The sequence below is a fragment of the Haliotis cracherodii genome, unplaced genomic scaffold, assembly GCF_022045235.1.
Source record: "Haliotis cracherodii isolate W230 unplaced genomic scaffold, xgHalCrac1.p SCAF_2, whole genome shotgun sequence".
NCBI classification, from domain to species: domain Eukaryota; kingdom Metazoa; phylum Mollusca; class Gastropoda; order Lepetellida; family Haliotidae; genus Haliotis; species Haliotis cracherodii.
This window is the reverse complement of record NW_027266275.1, coordinates 81,747,526-81,767,609: the sequence shown is the minus strand read 5'-3', so window position 1 is coordinate 81,767,609 and position 20,084 is coordinate 81,747,526. Positions and strand designations below refer to the sequence as shown.

The window sequence follows — 20,084 nt, the reverse complement described above, 5'->3', positions numbered from 1 at the left end:
TGCACATTCAACATCATCCATCAGCAACAGCCACAGTGCACATTCAACATCATCCATCAGTTACAGCCACAGTGCACATTCAACATCATCCATCAGCAACAGCCACAGTGCACATTCAACATCATCCATCAGTTACAGCCACAGTGCACATTCAACATCATCCATCAGCAACAGCCACAGTGCATATTCAACATCATCCATCAGTAACAGCCACAGTGCACATTCAACATCATCCATCAGTCACAGCCACAGTGCACATTCAACATCATCCATCAGTAACAGCCATAGTGAACATTCAACATCATCCATCAGTGACAGCCACAGTGCACATTCAACATCATCCATCAGTAAAAGCCATAGTGCACATTCAACATCATCCATCAGTAACAGCCACAGTGAACATTCAACATCATCCATCAGTAACAGCCACAGTGCATATTCAACATCATCTATCAGTAACAACCACAGTGCATATTCAACATCATCCATCAGTAACAGCCACAGTGCACATTCAACATCATCCGTCAGTAACAGCCATAGTGCACATTCAACATCATCCATCAGTAACAGCCACAGTGCATATTCAACATCATCCATCAGTAACAACCACAGTGCATATTCAACATCATCCATCAGTAACAACCACAGTGCATATTCAACATCATCCATCAGTAACATCCACAGTGCATATTTAACATCATCCATCAGTAACAGCCACAGTGCATATTCAACATCATCCATCAGTAACAGCCATAGTGAACATTCAACATCATCCATCAGTAACAACCACAGTGCATATTCAACATCATCCATCAGTAACATCCACAGTGCATATTCAACATCATCCATCAGTAACAGCCACAGTGCATATTCAACATCATCCATCAGTAACAGCCATAGTGAACATTCAACATCATCCATCAGTAACAGCCACAGTGCATATTCAACATCATCCATCAGTAACAGCCACAGTGCACATTCAACATCATCCATCAGTAACAGCCACAGTGCATATTCAACATCATCCATCAGTAACAGCCACAGTGCATATTCAACATCATCCATCAGTAACAGCCACAGTGCATATTCAACATCATCCATCAGTAACAGCCACAGTGCACATTCAACATCATCCATCAGTAACAGCCATAGTGCACATTCAACATCATCCATCAGTAACAGCCACGGTGCACATTCAACATCATCCATCAGTAACAGCCATAGTGCACATTCAACATCATCCATCAGTAACAGCCACAGTGCACATTCAACATCATCCATCAGTAACAGCCACAGTGCACATTCAACATCATCCATCAGCAACAGTCACAGTGCACATTCAACATCATCCATCAGTAACAGCCACAGTGCACATTCATCATCATCCGACAGTAACAGCCATAGTGCACATTCAACATCATCCATCAGTAATAACCACAGTGCATATTCAACATCATCCATCAGTAACCGCCACAGTGGCACATTCAACATCATCCTGCATTAGGAAATGGTTTAAACTGTTCTGACTCACCACACCTGCAAACCATAGCTCATAGTAATTCCTGCACAATGTGTGACACCTGGTATCCACACTGTTTATTATGCTAAATACACAGAAACCTGGAAATCTTTAAAATAGCTTATTGTATGCTTAACAGATAGTATATACTTTGATTCAGAGAAAAGAGGAAGTAAGAATCATCCTGTACATGCCATGTACCGGTAACGATAAGCCCCATCAGTGAACTAGTTCCAGTAGGATCTCCCCCAGTGCTGGCCGAGGTGACCTACGAGACCCACACAAAGCAAATGGGATTGCTTCCGTTGTGCATGATCATAGTTAACTCCATTCACACTGATGACGTCCACACTGTTGTTCCTTTATAGTCTCCTACCCTGGATTCAGTAGTGCTGGGAGTACAAGTGTCTTTTAATATTTGTTGTTTTGTGGGTCGGTGTTTCCTGATGACAAACACTACTGATGTGAGGCTTCATAGTCTTCTACCCTGCATTCAGCAATGCTAGAAGTAAGGCCAAGTGTCTCTTTCTATTACTTCTGTGGGTCAGTCTTTCCCTGACGACGCCCACTAGTGCACTGGCTGCCCGAGGTGGTTCTCCACCTGCTGGAGGAGGTGAGGCTTCACAGTTTTCACCAACATGCACTGCAACCACCAGCAAAAAGACACACCGTTGAACATGATCAATGCAGGCACATGTATTTCTGTTGATCTTCACATTTTTATTCAAAGGTTGTTTATTCTAAACTCTTACCTTCATGTGCGATTTCTATTCAACATATTCTACAGTTCCAACTGCATTTTACAGCTAAGTCAGAGGTGAAAGGCTTACTAAATAGGATACTAATAATTAATCTCTGATGAGTAAGCAATATTTCCACTGATCATACCCTAATGTTTGTACACAAGACTTGCAAAGTTCATGAACTGAAACTGGCGTTAGTTTTGGAAATAACATAACCTTTGATAATATGTGTGTGACACGTTGAGCCTCATGTTCCTGTAGAGGGGACTTCAGTACTGCATGTAGAAAGGTTTCCCCGGACACAGCTATCAGTTCCTGACATGTGGGGAAGTCGCTCAGCTGATGATGTAATATGTTTCATATAAACACCTGCATTTCATTCCACACATATTTCATTCAATTTTCTAGCATGACAACCAAACAAGTTTTTTGATCTTTGTTCTATCGGCAACATATTTTCTTGAGCCATGACAACAAAAAAACACAGCGTTATCACTTTCCCCCCGCCATGGGGCACTTTCAAATTTTGTCTGTTCATATAGTAGTGAACATAAACTATGAAAAACAGTCCTATAAAGCCTAAATAAGAGATAGGCACTAGGGTCGCTTTATGTTGTCAGAAAAAAAATGATTAAATGTGAATTTAATACACACAAAAGGCCCTTTCTCTGGAAAAATAACTCTGTCTTGATAAGTATCTCTTAGATAAGCTAACTTTAGTAGTTTCTGAGGAACTTGTCCCCATTGCATAAACAATGCACCAAGTAAAATAACATGGATCAAGGGTCATAACTCTGTAAAAAATAAATAAAGTGTGTGTGCCTATAGGGAAACTCACAATTACCAATGCAACTGAGCTTAGAACATGTTTAAAAATGAGTCCCCAAGGTCTGGGGCTATTCAGTACAATAATGCTGTTCAGTAATTTTCAAAATCTCAAATCATCAAAAGGCACCACTTCACCACTAGACTGATCTGTATAGCAAGTTTCATCAAGAGCCAAGAACCCCTTTAAATGCGTCTAGTGTATCTTGTGTGTCTAGATTGAGCATAGTGCCCAGAGCCCTGAAGATCCGGGATAGAATAGGTCTTCAGCAACCACTTGTGACCTGTGAAGATCTGGGGTAGAATAAGTCTTCAGCAACCCATGCTTGTCACAAAAGGCGACTAACGGGATTGGGTGGTCAGGCTCGCTGACTGGGTTGATGCATGTCATCGTATCTCAAATGTGTGGATTGATGCTCATGATGTCAATCACTGGACTGTCTGGTCCAGGGACGATTATTTACAGACCATCATATAGCTGGAGTATTACGGTGTTAAACAACAAACAAACAAACAAAGCATAGTGGCCAAGTCAGTTTGCAGTACACAGTTACCATCTGTAGAAGCTGCAGCATCTCCTGGCTCAGACAACCAAGGTCCCAGGAGGCATGTAGCACCGCCTCCAGCCACAGCTTGTTCCATGGCTGGCTGGACAGCTGGCTTGCTGCAAAATAAGCTTATGTTTAAATTTACATTCGATAAGGTTTTATCACAAAAAAACATACTATTTGTACCAATAAGAAATATATTAATAAGATACAAATCCATGCAGCCTTATTTTGTATTGATGAAATAATGCTAGTGTTCACCCATAGCTTGAACAATTGCAGTCATACAGTCATGTAGCCTGTAACAGTAGGTTTGTGTTAAGCTTTAGAGGTTGCATGATTAGAAAACATATTCCACAAACAATGTAACATAACAATATAAACATTTCCTTTTTCCTTTTCTTATAACAACGTATTTGTATCGTTATCTATCGTGTAGTTGTCCAATTTTCAATCACGAACCTTGATACTACTTAATTTTGTTTATACGACATACTCCTTAATCTGACATAATCATATGCAACCAACCATGTCAGATTAACAGGACTTGACTGTACTTAGATTAGGGAATAGGATTCCTAAAAAAACTAGGAGGACTTTGCATACTCAACTGAAAATAAACCTGTGTACAGCGATGAGAAATACTAAAGCCTTATATTATTTCAGTGAAAAAACTGGGGTTCTGGAAGTCCGAACAATCTCATTAATGGACTGGATGTATTTCCTTCTTAAAGAAGTACAGCAAAGAAACCACTTCCTACCTAGAGCCTTGTGCACTGCGGCGGCATATTTGTACAGCTTGTATATACACTCCAGTGCACAGTTGAAGACAACCTGGCAATCCTGAAAAACATTCTACACATTTCTTTATTTGCCTGAATGAGACAATTGAGAACATATTTGTAAACAATTTGTATTGCAAACTAATACCGACAAAATATTTTATATACAATAATAAGAAATTAACGTCAAATTTATCCATTGAACACAACATTTTGAGCCAACAGATTCCATTAGGCTTAAAAGGCAAAACAGCAGTGAAAATTATATACTACCGACAAAAAATAAGGCAACTGATGATTTGAAGGTAGCTATTGATGAGGTGTCAAGTACGATACTGTGGCGTTGCATCAGAACGCAACATCTAATCACAATAAAATTGCATGAACATCACAGGATGAAAATGCACACAGAAGCCAAAGTGTGTGTGCCTATAGGGAAACTCACAATCACCAATGCAACTGAGCTAAGAACATGTTTAAAAATGAATCCAAGACAGTATCCAATGAACAGACAAAATGGTGAATTGTGAGTATGATAGAGGAGTACACATCAATATCCCAAACTGCCCAAAAGTTTGGCAAATCAAAAAATGTAACTTCTCGATTGTGGGACATGTAGCATCAAACGTGGGGTTGCAACAAGACCTGGGCATGGCAAGCTAAAACAAACGACATCTAGACGAGATCGTCCCATGACATTAATGGCACCATGCCATAGATTCAAATCTGTTCCTATTATGATAGTTATCAAAAAAGAATTCTGTACTATAACAGGAAGGCGATTTTCAATATCTATTGTTAAAAACTCTATGCAGCCCGCCTGAAAGCAAGATGTCCTGTGAAGGGTGTGACCCTAACAACTTACTATAGGCGGCAAAGATTGGGGTGATCTAGGCAACACCAGGGATGGGTTGTGCAACTCTCGTGAGTTGTTCCCATAAATGTAGCTGGGCAATGTAGATAAACGCAATGGCCGAACGATTGCATCAAAAAGTGACACGAGATATGGCAATCGGTAATGGGAGAAGAGGTACAGATAATCAACGTGAAAATTGTAAGAATATCAGGAAAAATACCAAAGTTACCCCCCTGTTCATAAAATGGACTTGTCCAACATTGCTGAGGTCGGATTGTATTGAGGGAGTCATCCTTATTTAAAAACGGCTAAATATTCTTAAAGCTTGTACATTTTATCAACATCACTAAAGAGACTGTACATAATGTTGAAATCTTATATAAGAAATAAATGACTTGCGATTGTTATTTATCATACAATAAAACACTGCAGGGAAAATAAACTGTTTATTCTCCCTGCAGTGTTTTACTGAACTCATTATTTTCTTAAATACAGCCTAATATAAACGTGTTAGTGGGCATAGCACATACTTTCATTTGACTCTTCATGATAATCCTGCAGACATGTCTGAGTCATGGGCAAAGTGACGTTTTCAATACTGCTGCCATGGCAGCCATGGTGAAAATTGATGAAAGGTAGGTTGTAAAATATGAAAAAAATATGTTATTCTGAACATACTCAGAATGATACATGCAAATTGGCTAAATAATAGTTACAGACGACAATTTCATGTTTATAACTGGATAACTGGAATCAGATTTGTGAGCAACTTCTTGAGATTCACAGCAAAGTTCCAGCTTAATAGACCTTGTGGTTTCAGAGTAGATGTCAAAAATATAAATATCATACACAACTAGACAGAAAGATACACAATATGCCACAGCAAAACCTCACTTGACTCTCAATCAGGTGAGATACAAATGGAACAACAAGATGAGTTAATTACAGCATATCAGTTGTTTTGTTACACTCAGTAATCTCAAACACAAGGATGGATTCATACAGGATCAAATACAGAAGTACATGTTATTGGGAAGGAAATTATATTGTGTGAGATTACTGTCTGTATGTCACAATAGGGATTCACTTATGTTGACTTGACAAACACTACACAGTGTATAAGTTGTTGTAGTATCACGAGGGGTATATTTGGTCCTTTGCATCCTGTGTTAGGTTTTATACCACAAGCTGAAGCTACAACGTCTTTATCTTGCCAACATGTTTCAGTCTTCTATTGTAAAAGAATTAAAACAAACCAAAAATTGATAGAAAATAGCTGTTTGATTGAACTGAGGTTAACTTGTGCTGTTTCATTGACTCGTAAACAACGTGCAGGTTTTTGCTTCGTAGCGGGGTGTAAGGGATTAATTACCCACTCAGAAATTTACATGCAGCCTGTTTTCTTCGTGGTGAGTATAAGCAATTTATTCTCCCACTCAGAAATATATTTCCCTCCCAGGAAGGATACATAGTATTTTATCAAGATTACGTGAACCAATCAGAATTCAACATTCTGACAAGGAGGTAAGATAAATGTCTTTATGAACCAACCTGACACACCAGCTGCTGGAGATGGAAGTAGAGAGTCCTGACGTCCCTGGCAGTGAACAGAGGAGTGTCCTGTATAAGTCTGTCTCTACTGAACACGACAGGCCCCTGTGTGCTGGGGGGAACAGACAGGGCTGCAGACAGCAGACTGAGGCCTCCAGCAGGGGTGGCTCCATCGCCTGTTGTGACAACATCCAGCAAGAAGATGTGGCTCACATGGATTTGGTAGGGAACCTACAGGAAAAGCAATGCAGATTAATTTAATTCAAATAGTCTACCTTATACCTCATCTCTGTCCACCTCTGGCTGGTCTGGTCACTCTGTCCACCTCTGTCTAGTCTGGTCACTCATTCAACTTCTGGCTAGTGTAGTCACTCTGTCCGTTTCTGGCTAGTGTGGTCACCCTGTCCACCTCTGTCTAGTGTTATCTGTCCACCTCTGGCTAGTCTGTTCACTCTGTCCACCTCTGGCTAGTCTGGTCACTCTGTCCACCTCTGGCTAGTGTTATCTGTCCACCTCTGGCTAGTCTGGTCACTCTGTCCACCTCTGTCTAGTGTTATCTGTCCACCTCTGGCTAGTCTGGTCACTCTGTCCACCTCTGTCTAGTGTTATTTGTCCACCTCTGGCTAGTCTGGTCACTCTGTCCACCTTTGTCTAGTGTTATCTGTCCACCTCTGGCTAGTCTGATCACTCTGTCCACCTCTGTCTAGTCTTGTTACTGTTCACCTATGTCTAGTGTTATTTGTCCACCTCTGGCTAGACTTACCTCACCTTCTGGCCTTGCTGTAGCTGCTAGCCAGGAAACCAATCTCATGACTGAGTCCACCTCTGTATGGCAACTGCCTGACAAAATTCTCTCCAGTTTCACCATGAAGCCTTTGTTTTGGACAAGGATAGGACCAACTAAAAATGATCAGACCACAAGTCAATCAGCATTTGTGAGTCAGTTACCTTGTTATTTTGTATTTTTAAGTTATGTTCAAGTAATTTGATAAGAATCTTATATATCGCAATCAGTGGTTCGCATTTGGCATTTCTGGTGTCTGGGGTATTAATCTAAGACTGGGATATAAGTCCAGATCTGATGTGGTGAATGTATTACATGTCATGTAATATGCACTTGGCATTGCAGAAAGAGAGAAATGGTCAGTTGAGCAGCAAATAACATTGATCGATAATAGGTTGATTGATCTTGCACAGTGAGTGAGTTGGGTTTAACGCCGCTTTTAACAGTATTCCAGTTATGTCACGGCGTGTCAGCTTAATGTGAGAGGAAAGCCCCAAGTGATGCAGGTCTCAGACGTTTACCACTTCGGTGAAACCCACTCGCATGGGTATGGTGCTGACAAACCTAGAAACATAATCGGGGCAAACCGGGATTCGAACCCACAATCATAGGTTTTGGGCGTGCCCAAAAGACGCAACTCTGCACAGCGAATCGCGGCGCCTTAGACGACTGGGCCACCCGTGCCTCCTTGCACAGTAGATTTGCCAAGAGTAATTGTTTATATATGTAGGTTTACTAAAGCACACAGAATACACCCATATCTGGGCTTGAAGTGCCTACGTGAAAACAGCACACTTTGTTGAAAGGATTAGCCAGTGCTCATAATACTTTGATTGATTGCTCACTGTAATTTTAAAGAACCATGGACATCCATGAATATAGTTATCACGTGTGCTATCCCAGCTGACCAATGAGACATGACACAATGTGAAACACCTGAAACAAACTTGCATGATCAGTTGAGAGAAGAACACGGGTTATAATATCTGGAAACACTATATATACTTTAAAATGTTAGATTGTTACATAGACCTGTGACTTCGAACAAGTTTCATTGTACAGCCTCAGATGTAAGGAATATTGGTCCTTTGTGTGGATATTGACGGATACATTCCTCTAACAAGGTAACTGCCTGATATTATACACATAACCTTCGTCAATTGTAATTACAATATTCACATTTTGTTTTCATTCATTTGTTGTAGCAAGAATGCGGGAGGCTTCAATGGTGACTGATAAAATTGTTCATACGTAAACATATCTGGCAATAGCAAACATTTGTTCCATAATGCTGTGCTTATGGTTATCATTTTTCTAAATATATATACCCGGTAGTAAAGCTGCAACTAAATACTGGAATATGTTGTTTCTGATAAAATAATAGTTTCAGATACAATTCATCAGATCATTGCATCAAAATTCTTTGAAGTTGTATTTTTGGGTATATTTTTAACTGAATCACCTGTAGATTGGTAGAAAATGTGCATACAGCTGATTACTATTTCTGGCTTAGTTTACGAGAAAATACATGCAGTAATCTTTATTTCTGCATATAAAATAATGCCTAGCAGAACAGAAAATACAATATAAATTGTAAATCATCATGTCTGGTGATAATTCTTCTGAAATTTCACATTTTTATTGACCAAGTTAGTTATCAGCTGTTTGTTTACCTGAATTCTCTGAAGGGACACTATGTATTTTTTTACTGTGTATAATATAATGTTGACTTCTCATTCTCCACTCCTCAGATAGACGTCGCTAGAGTCTATAGTAAGCAAATTGGATCCACAAGGAAAAAGCCAATCCATTTTCAATATTTTCAAAGTTGGAGTGTTATATCTCTACAACTAAAATTTGATGTCTGTGTATTTAAATGTTACATAAATAGATATACCACACTTAGTCTAGTTAATTACCATACAAAGTTCATGAGTTTTGTGAAAATGATACCTTAGAGTTTGATATTTTGTTGATTACTAAGTTAATTATGTATTTCAGTGTAAATAAATATCAATTTTCGTTTACACCAAAGCGAAACTGGTTGCAAATCCTATTGCAGATGAATACTAATATATGACCAAAAATGGGCACTGTTGACATTTAAATGCATGTACTAAGTTGTTTATGCTATTGCTATGTGTGAGACGTGCTTGTTTAGTTTGATGAAGAGTTTAATAAATAAACGCCCATGGTGACCCAAACAAACTAAATAAAACAAGGTCAACCTTGAACTGATCAAGAGCCTCAGAACACAATGGGTATATTAACAGCATTGCAGACATGCCCAGGGACACTTACTGCATAAACAATCAGCTACAATCCGGTCATCTGTGTATCTCAGCAGGTATTCCACACACCATTTTATACTTTCACTTTGAGTGTCTTCTTCCTGGCTTCCAACAAACTTCACCACTAGAAACATAAGGAAATATATCTTATAATATAAAGTTTTGCATGAGCTGAACGTGATGAGAGAATATGATCAGGATTGACAGTGGTATGATGGAGGGATCAGGGCTGACTGTGGGGTATGATGGAGGGATAAGGGCTGACTGTGGGGTATGACAGAGGGATCAGGGCTGACTGTGGGGTATGATGGAGGGATAAGGGCTGACTGTGGGGTATGACAGAGGGATCAGGGCTGACTGTGGGGTATGACAGAGGGATCAGGGCAGACTGTGGGGTATGACAGGGGGATCAGGGCTGACTGTGGGGTATGACAGGGGGATCAGGGCTGACTGTGGGGTATGACAGGGGGATCAGGGCAGACTGTGGGGTATGACAGGGGGATCAGGGCTGACTGTGGGGTATGACAGGGGGATCAGGGCTGACTGTGGGGTATGACAGGGGGATCAGGGCAGACTGTGGGGTATGACAGAGGGATCAGGGCAGACTGTGGGGTATGATCGAGGGATAAGGGCTGACTGTGGGGTATGACAGAGGGATCAGGGCAGACTGTGGGGTATGACAGGGGGATCAGGGCTGACTGTGGGGTATGACAGAGGGATCAGGGCAGACTGTGGGGTATGACAGGGGGATCAGGGCTGACTGTGGGGTATGACAGGGGGATCAGGGCAGACTGTGGGGTATGACAGAGGGATCAGGGCAGACTGTGGGGTATGATCGAGGGATAAGGGCTGACTGTGGGGTATGACAGGGGGATCAGGGCTGACTGTGGGGTATGACAGGGGGATCAGGGCAGACTGTGGGGTATGACAGGGGGATCAGGGCTGACTGTGGGGTATGACAGGGGGATCAGGGCAGACTGTGGGGTATGACAGAGGGATCAGGGCAGACTGTGGGGTATGACAGGGGGATCAGGGCTGACTGTGGGGTATGACAGGGGGATCAGGGCTGACTGTGGGGTATGGCAGAGGGATCAGGGCAGACTGTGGGGTATGACAGGGGGATCAGGGCTGACTGTGGGGTATGACAAAGGGATCAGGGCTGACTGTGGGGTATGACAAAGGGATCAGGGCTGACTGTGGGGTATGATGGAGGGATCAGGGCTGACTGTGACACATTTTTCACATTGTTCCCTCCAAAAGAAACCTTTCACCAGATATCCTCAACAGTCATTAATCTAACCATCTAACTCCAATACTTACACGCTTATACACAATTAGCAATCAGCAAAACTCAAGTGATCCTATTCTCAATAAAGTCAAAGGTAATCTGAAAAGAATGGGTGCAAGGATTAGATGAATATTTCCCGATAAAATGTCATTTGTGCGCTACAAACATCTTACCATGATAGACACTCTTGACATTGAAAGCATCGCAAGTGTTGCTGCCACTGCCTCGCATCAAAATTATCATCACCTTGAGCATGTTAATCACTTGATAGTCTGTAACCAAACATATCTGGGGCTAAAAAGCATCCATGTTTATTGAAAATCAATTTGCAGAATTTCTGTTAATCTAAAACATCAAAAAGCAGCTCCTTTTGTTAAGTAGATCTAAAATGGAGGCATAGTATCTTAAATTCATTAATTTGTGATAGTGACACTTCATATTCTTAAATCAAGGAACATCTGGAAGCTCACATCAAGTTTCAACACAAGGTAGTCGACTGAATTCAAAATACATTTATTTAGCAAAGAAGGACATACAGTTTCCAAGTATGAGTGATTGAAATGAAAATTGAAATTTTTGGCATTGTAGGTCATCTAGACCGCCTCTGACTCTTATCTCTCCTGACCTAGCACCCTCTGACTCTTTTCCCGACCAAGCACCCTCTAAATCTTCTCCTGACCTAGCACCCTCTGACTCTTATCTCTCCCGACCTAGCACCTTCTGACTCTTATCTCTCCTGACCTAGCACCCTCTGACTCTTCCCCTGACCTAACACTCTCTGACTCTTCTCCCGACCTAGCACCCTGACTCTTCTCCCGACTTAGCACCCTCTGACTCTTCTCCCAACCTAGCACCTGCTGACTCTTCTCCTGACCTAGCACCCTCTGACTCTTCTCTCGATCTAGCACCCTCTGACTCTTCTCCCGACCTAGCACCCTCTGACTCTTCTCCTGACCTAGCACCTGCTGACTCTTCTCCCGACCTAGCACCCTCTGACTCTTCTCCCGACCTAGCACCCTCTGTCTCTTCTCCCGATCTAGCACCCTCTGACACTTATCTCTCCTGACCTAGCACCCACTGACTCTTCTCTCTCCTGACCTAGCACCCTCTGACTCTTCTCCCGACCTAGCATCCTCTGACTCTTCTCCCGACCTAGCACCCTCTGACTCTTCTCCCGATCTAGCACCCTCTGACTCTTCTCCTGACCTAGCACCTGCTGAATCTTCTCCCGACCTAGCACCCTCTGTCTCTTCTCCCGATCTAGCACCCTCTGACTCTTCTCCTGACCTAGCACCTGCCGACACTTCTCCCGACCTAGCACCCTCTGACTCTTTTCCTGACCTAGCACCTTCTGACTCTTCTCCTGACCTAGCACCCTCCGACTCTTCTCCCAACCTAGCACCCTCTGACTCTTATCTCTCCTGACCTAGCACCCACTGACTCTTCTCTCTCCAGACCTAGCACCCTCTGACTCTTCTCCCGACCTAGCATCCTCTGACTCTTCTCCCGACCTAGCATCCTCTGACTCTTCTCCCGATCTAGCACCCTCTGACTCTTCTCCTGACCTAGCACCCACTGACTCTTTTCTCTCCAGACCTAGCACCCTCTGACTCTTCTCTCTCCAGACCTAGCACCCTCTGACTCTTCTCCCGACCTAGCATCCTCTGACTCTTCTCCCGACCTAGCATCCTCTGACTCTTCTCCCGATCTAGCACCCTCTGACTCTTCTCCTGACCTAGCACCCACTGACTCTTTTCTCTCCAGACCTAGCACCCTCTGACTCTTCTCCTGACCTAGCACCTGCTGACTCTTCTCCCGACCTAGCACCCTCTGACTCTTCTCCCGACCTAGCACCCTCTGACTCTTCTCCTGATCTAGAACCCTCTGACACTTATCTCTCCTGACCTAGCACCCACTGACTCTTCTCTCTCCTGACCTAGCACCCTCTGACTCTTCTCCCGACCTAGCATCCTCTGACTCTTCTCCCGATCTAGCACCCTCTGACTCTTCTCCTGACCTAGCACCTGCTGACACTTCTCCCGACCTAGCACCCTCTGACTCTTCTCCTGACCTAGCACCCTCTGACTCTTCTCCTGACCTAGCACCCTCTGACTCTTCTCCTGACCTAGCACCTGCTGACTCTTCTCCTGACCTAGCACCCTCTGACTCTTCTCCTGACCTAGCACCTGCTGACTCTTCTCCTGACCTACCACCCTCTGACTCTTCTCCTGACCTAGCACCCTCTGACTCTTCTCCTGACCTAGCACCCTCTGACTCTTCTCTCGTTCCAGCAAGGAACACCAGAAATGGGCTTCACACAATGTGCCCATGAGGGGAATCAAACCTGGGTCTTCAGCATGACGAACGAACGCTTTAACCACTAGGCTACCCCACCGCCCCCAAGTGTATCAAAGTCAAAGGAGATCATATTAAAAAAAGATATGTGAATAATTTTTATTCTTTAGTATTTTCTATGCGAAGCCATCAGGACTATTTATTGAATGAGTTAAAGGGGCATATTACCTTGTGGGAGCGAGTCTTGCAGAAACAGTTGCTGGAAGAGAGTGGTACAGGTGTCCAGCACCACACTGACAGTGGAGGTACTGGCTGAAGCGGACTTGTCTGGCACTTCCTCACACAGCTACGAGGGTAATAAGATATCAAACAAATACAAATAAGGCATCAGGATAACAGTTGATATGAACACTTTACCTGCGAAAACTCGCTGTTAACAAAAAGACATTTTGGGAAATAAATAATAAAATATCTATATGACCTAAAAATATGGACTGGATAAAATATGGTAAACAAAAACAAACAAAAACATAAGACCCTTCTAAAGCTACAATGAGTTAGTGAGTGGATGTTGCTTTATTACAGCAATATTACAGCCAGGTCCGTTCCACTTATAAATAACTGAGTCAAGACCAGGAAAACCAGTGGTTGACACTGTGAGTTTTGATCCAGGCCACACACTGTAGCCACACACTGTAATCTCACACTATAACCACACATTGTAACCATACACTGTAACCACACCTTATAACCATACACTGTAACCACACATTGTAACCATACACTATAGCCACACACTGTAATCTCACACTATAACCACACATTGTAACCATACACTGTAGCCACACCTTGTAATCTCACACTATAACCACACATTGTAACCATACACTGTAGCCACACATTGTAATCTCACACTATAACCACACATTGTAACCATACACTGTAGCCACACATTGTAATCTCACACTATAACCACACATTGTAACCATACACTGTAGCCACACACTGTAATCTCACACTATAACCACACATTGTAACCATACACTATAGCCACACACTGTAATCTCACACTATAACCACACATTGTAACCATACACTGTAGCCACACACTGTAATCTCACACTATAACCACACATTGTAACCATACACTGTAGCCACACACTGTAATCTCACACTATAACCACACATTGTAACCATACACTATAGCCACACACTGTAATCTCACACTATAACCACACATTGTAACCATACACTATAGCCACACACTGTAATCTCACACTATAACCACACATTGTAACCATACACTATAGCCACACATTGTAATCTCACACTATAACCACACATTGTAACCATACACTATAGCCACACATTGTAATCTCACACTATAACCACACATTGTAACCATACACTATAGCCACACATTGTAATCTCACACTATAACCACACATTGTAACCATACACTGTAGCCACACATTGTAATCTCACACTATAACCACACATTGTAACCATACACTGTAGCCACACATTGTAATCTCACACTATAACCACACATTGTAACCATACACTGTAGCCACACATTGTAATCTCACACTATAACCACACATTGTAACCATACACTGTAACCACACCTTATAACCATACGCTGTAACCACACACTGTAACCGCACATTGTAAACACACATTGTAACCGCACATTTTAACTGCACTGTAACCACACCTTATAACCATACACTGTAACTGCACACTGAGACCACACTGTAACCGCACACTGTAACCACACCTTATAACCATACACTGTAACCACACACTGAAACTGCACACTGTAACCGCACACTGTAACCGTACACTTTAACCACACATTGTAACCACACACTGGAACTGCACATTGTAACCGCGCATTGTAACCACACACTTGTAACTCATCAGTCATCTCATACAACAGGTACGGCTACTGGGCTACCATCCTGAACCAGAACTCCCACACGGATGAAACACGATTAACAACCCGCTGACTCGGCATTACTTGCAGGGCGTACATGGGGTTTTATGTGTCCCGCGTTATGTTTTATACTTAATCTATGAAACCTAACATTTGACACATAAAACCCCATGTACCAAGAGTGATCCTGCTACAGCGAATTTATCTTACCGATATGTTTTAACATGACATTGTAAAAGAATTCAAACAAATTCAAAATTAATAGCAAAACAGCTGTTCCATTGAGCTGAAGTTAGCTTGCGTTATGTCACATGACTTCCATTGACTCGGAAAAAGCGTGCAGCTTTTTGTTTTGAAGCGGGGTATAAGGGATTTATCCCCACCTGAGAAATTTATTCTCCTTTCAAGGCTGGTTACACAGTACTTTAACAAGATCACGTGGACCAATCAGATCTCATCATTCTGACATGGAGGTATGATAACACTGATTAACACAACATGTAGATTTATATGTTGAACCCTCCATTTCTGAGTGTAAGATTGGTAGTTTGATCCCCAGCCGTGTCATACCAAAACATGTTAAGAGATGATACTTGTTGTTACCCTGCCTGGCGATCAGAATAAAACAAGGACTTTGTTTGTTCAGAGTAGGTGTACTATGTCTCAGTGGGGAATTCCACTGCATGGTATCTCAGTAGGCTAGCACTATAAAACCAACATTAGTCTGGACAAGATTAAGCAGACAGACAGACAGATGGACGTCCCTATAAGTGCAGTCATCTTGAAAGCGACATCAAGCCCCACTTTACCTCACCCCTGATAATACAGGACAATAAAGGCTACTCTACCATGCCAGCCAAATGCTCTGCAACATTCGCAGCAATGGCTGCAATCTCCTGCCGTGCCGCAAGCACTGTCTGGAAAAGACAATGAAGAAAATGCTTATATCATACTCAAGTCATCTACAGACTTCACACTTGATCAAGTAATAAAATGTTTTCATTATGTAATTCATGCTTTCTGGGAAAAGTGTCTAAGCTAGAGCAGCCATGGTGAGGGTAGACTTTATATTTTCATGTCAATATGTAATGTACTTGGGATCACATTAACATATATGTATATAAACAAGCATGAGTACTGGCTTCAGGCACTGGTGTACACTGTGGGCAAGATTTTATGAACGCTTCAATCAATGTATCAGTTTACATCAAGTTATATATATACATACAGTTTCTTTTGGTGCCTAGTTTTGTTTGTTTGTTTGTTGTTTAATGTCACACTCAACAATATTCTAGCTATATGATAATAATAGAGTCTGGACCAGACAGTCCAGTGATGTACTTCATGAGCATTGATCTACACAACTGGGATACAATGACATCCATCAAATAAGTCAGCGAGCCTGAACACCCAATCCCCTTAGTCGCCTCTTATGAAAAGCAAAGTCGCCTACAAATGGCAAGCATGGGTTGCTGAAGACCTGTTCTACCCCAGATCTTCACAGGTCTGGTGCCTAGTAATGTATATCATCTTGCCTTCTCATTATAAAATGTTAGACACGAGTTACCAAAGTCTCCCCAGTGTTTACCATTAGGGTGTGGATGAAGGCCGAGTTGTGTGCGAGTTCCACCAGTAACTGTGTGTCTGTGTCAGGATACGCCATCTCTGACGTCATCTTGTCTGTATCTGTGATCTCATGATCTCTCTCCATAGCCTTTTGCTGCTGTCTCTCTGTATCCCCTCTTTGCCAATTCTCTGCATCTGCATGATCTTGTTCTGAATCGGAATGATGCTGTACTATGTCCGTCTGCTGCTGTTCTGCATCTGTGAGGTGTGGTTCTGTGTCTGCTGGATGACGATCTGTGTCAGGATGCTGCTGTTCTGGGACAGTGTGCTGTGGGCCTGTGTGACTGCACTGTGCTGTGGTAGAGGACAATGTTGTCTCCAGACTCTTCACATCAATCAGGGGCAGCCAGTACTCCAACTACAAAATTCAGTAAACTACGGTCATAATGAACTCAAAGGGACACTAATCTTAATTTGTTATACGTTGTTTGTTATAAGCATATTCATTATAAACATAGTTTACTGTATCCTTGTTTAAAATATCCGCCTGTTTTGACGATGGACGGTCAGTTTTGAAAAGTTGCACTCCCGATGGTTGGGCTGTTATTGTATTCCCTGAATTACCTAAGCATTCTAGTTTTAATTCAGTGTAAGAGACTGTAAACATTAAACACATTATATAATCACTTCCGCATATATTGATATCAAGTTTCTGTCCTCATACTATTCTTATGTTTACCCTTTTGTTACTATTGTTTGTTAGTCTTGAAAATTCTGGATTGGCAACATTTTATTTGCAAAGTTGCCAGTCCAGTTGTCTGACTGAAATTTGGGGAATTTTATAAACTGAAAATATAATGGTGACCTGTAAATAATCCAGTCTGGCACAGATGTGAAGTGACTGATATTCTGAGCAACAATCCACCCCGTAGGGGTACGATGACAAACAATCAAGTCTCAGAACCTGACCATCTGATTCATGAAATGGCCTCCTACAATCAGCACAAAATACTGGCCACCTATTCTAACCCAGAATGCCAACAATTTACTCTGTCCACAGTCTCTAATAACCTTTCAAATACCATGTTTTAAGGGGAGGATAAATTATGTCCAAGCTTTTTCATAATATTTAAATCACGCATCCACAGGATAAAACCAAGGGATGTCACCCCGAGGTTTTATCCCAAGGATAAGAGTTTTAAATATCAGAAAACCCCGAGGAGAAATATTTAAACTTATAAACCGAAAAAAGAAACTTAAAACAACATTTATCAACATTTGTTTCAAACATGGTTTCCATGAACCTTAGGAAACGGGCATAAAATATCTTTTGCTGGTGTTCAGTTCTTGAAAAAGACATTGTAGAAAGCATTGTGATTTATCAGCGGCTCTGTAGCCTAGAGATACACAAAATGGGCTATCTATTCGAAGGTTGTGTGTTCGATCCTGGGAAAATAACCAAAACAAATATTTTTTATTTTTTTTCATTACATTGTGTTCAAACGCAATATAACTTTCTAGTGAGAAACATTTACATGTTACAGTCTAAACGGAAGTTGTGTTAATAAAATCCCCTGGTTATTATAACACATTATATAGCAAATTTGCCTGGAATATCATATAAAATCACAGGGATATTACAACATCCCTGTTTATGAGATTTAACCCCAAAGGAGAACATTATGATGACGTCACAGAAGGTTTACAACATCAACAATCACAGGTGTACGGACTTGGGACTGGCATGCTCAGTACCCTGACATGTTCCTATTGGGGCATCTGTGGGATGTTCCTTGTGGGAGTGTACACCAGAGGCCCAGCACCCACCGACGTGGCCCAACTTGGGGCAGCTCTCCATGCAGAACAGTGGGCAATAAGAGGGACAACCATACGCAGGTTAATCAACAGTATGCCGTCAAGGTGATATTGATCTACACGCCCCATTTATCGCTATTACACCTTCACTATCATTTCATCAGTTCCCCTACTTTTGTCTGTAGGATATATACAGTGTACAGTTGCACACACACACACACACACACACACACACACACACACACACACACACACACACACACACACACACACACACACACACACACACACACACACACACACACACACACTCACACACACTCACACACACACAGGAGACACCCACCAGAGTGTGGCCCAGTTGCTGTGCCCGACTCTCCTCACTGAAAACCCAGCACATGACGACAGGGTGGTGGGTGTACCACACTGCTACAGGGCAACTCTCCAGGAGGTCAGTCAGATTTCCCAAACCGGAAAGCAAAATAAATATGGCATCACTGTACAGCAAAAATCATTTTTTATATTTATGACTTTATTGAAATATTTTTTTTTAACAAATACATTCATACCATATGGTAACATTCCTAAATGTTTAAATATAATTAAAACAGAATCATATAACAAGACCATATATTCTTACGGCTAGAATCATGTAGATTACCAAAAGGCAAGTGATATGGAGTCATACTAATGTGTCACTAATGTGTCATACTAATGTGTCACAAATGTGTCATACTAATGTGCCATACTAATGTCACATACTAATGTGTCACACTAATGTGTCATACCAATGTACCATACTTATCTGTCATACTAATGTGGCATACCAATGTGACATACTAATGTGACATACTAATGTGTCGTACTTATGTGTCTTGCCAATGTGTCGTACCAATGTGAGATACTAATGTGTCACTAATGTGACATACTAATGTGTCACTAATGTGTCATACTAATGTGACATACTAATGTGTCATACTAATGTGACATACTAATGGTCATACTAATGTGACATACTAATGTGACATACTAATGGTCATACTAATGTGACATACTAATGTGTCATACTAATGTGTATTACCAATGTACCATACTAATGTGAAATACTAATGTGTCATACTAACATGTCATACTAATGTGACATACTTATTTGTCATACTAATGTGTCATACTAATGTGTCGTACTAATGTGTATTACCAATGTACCATACTAATGTGTCATACTAATGTGACATACTAATGTGTCATACTAATGTGTCATACTAAGGACAAAAGAGTGACA

General features: G+C 41.6%; 2 protein-coding genes across 2 annotated transcripts; both read right to left on the bottom strand.

Moving 5' to 3' along the window:
• Nucleotides 1–2,087: 2,087 nt before the first annotated feature.
• Nucleotides 2,088–19,202, bottom strand: LOC139467843 (uncharacterized). Its single transcript, XM_071249347.1, has 12 exons — nucleotides 19,149–19,202; nucleotides 17,010–17,405; nucleotides 16,270–16,338; nucleotides 13,711–13,828; nucleotides 11,361–11,459; nucleotides 9,910–10,023; nucleotides 7,588–7,724; nucleotides 6,825–7,055; nucleotides 4,397–4,478; nucleotides 3,642–3,751; nucleotides 2,479–2,601; nucleotides 2,088–2,162 (listed from the first exon to the last, which is right to left on the bottom strand). Exons 1-12 carry the CDS (start codon nucleotides 19,200–19,202, stop codon nucleotides 2,088–2,090), a joined length of 1,608 nt encoding a protein of 535 aa, XP_071105448.1.
• On the bottom strand, nucleotides 11,898–13,517 carry LOC139469093 (trichohyalin-like). Its single transcript, XM_071251221.1, has 4 exons — nucleotides 13,108–13,517; nucleotides 12,830–13,069; nucleotides 12,239–12,608; nucleotides 11,898–12,206 (listed from the first exon to the last, which is right to left on the bottom strand). The coding sequence occupies exons 1-4, from the start codon at nucleotides 13,515–13,517 to the stop codon at nucleotides 11,898–11,900; spliced, it is 1,329 nt and encodes a 442-aa protein (XP_071107322.1).
• Nucleotides 19,203–20,084: the final 882 nt, after the last annotated feature.

Coding starts and splice junctions, on each gene's coding strand:
- LOC139467843 (XM_071249347.1), bottom strand. CDS start 19,202: ATGTGCTGGGTTTTCAGTGAGGAGAGTCGGGCACAGCAACTGGGCCAC. Junction 4,479..6,824: donor TCCAGCAGCTGGTGTGTCAG/GTTGGTTCATAA, acceptor AATGTTTTTCAG/GATTGCCAGGTTGTCTTCAA. Junction 2,602..3,641: donor TGCTGCAGCTTCTACAGATG/GTAACTGTGTAC, acceptor TTACATCATCAG/CTGAGCGACTTCCCCACATG.
- LOC139469093 (XM_071251221.1), bottom strand. CDS start 13,517: ATGGGCACATTGTGTGAAGCCCATTTCTGGTGTTCCTTGCTGGAACGA. Junction 12,609..12,829: donor GATGCTAGGTCGGGAGAAGA/GTCAGAGGGTGC, acceptor GTGCTAGGTCAG/GAGAGATAAGAGTCAGAGGG. Junction 12,207..12,238: donor CTAGGTCAGGAGAGATAAGT/GTCAGAGGGTGC, acceptor GAGAAGAGACAG/AGGGTGCTAGGTCGGGAGAA.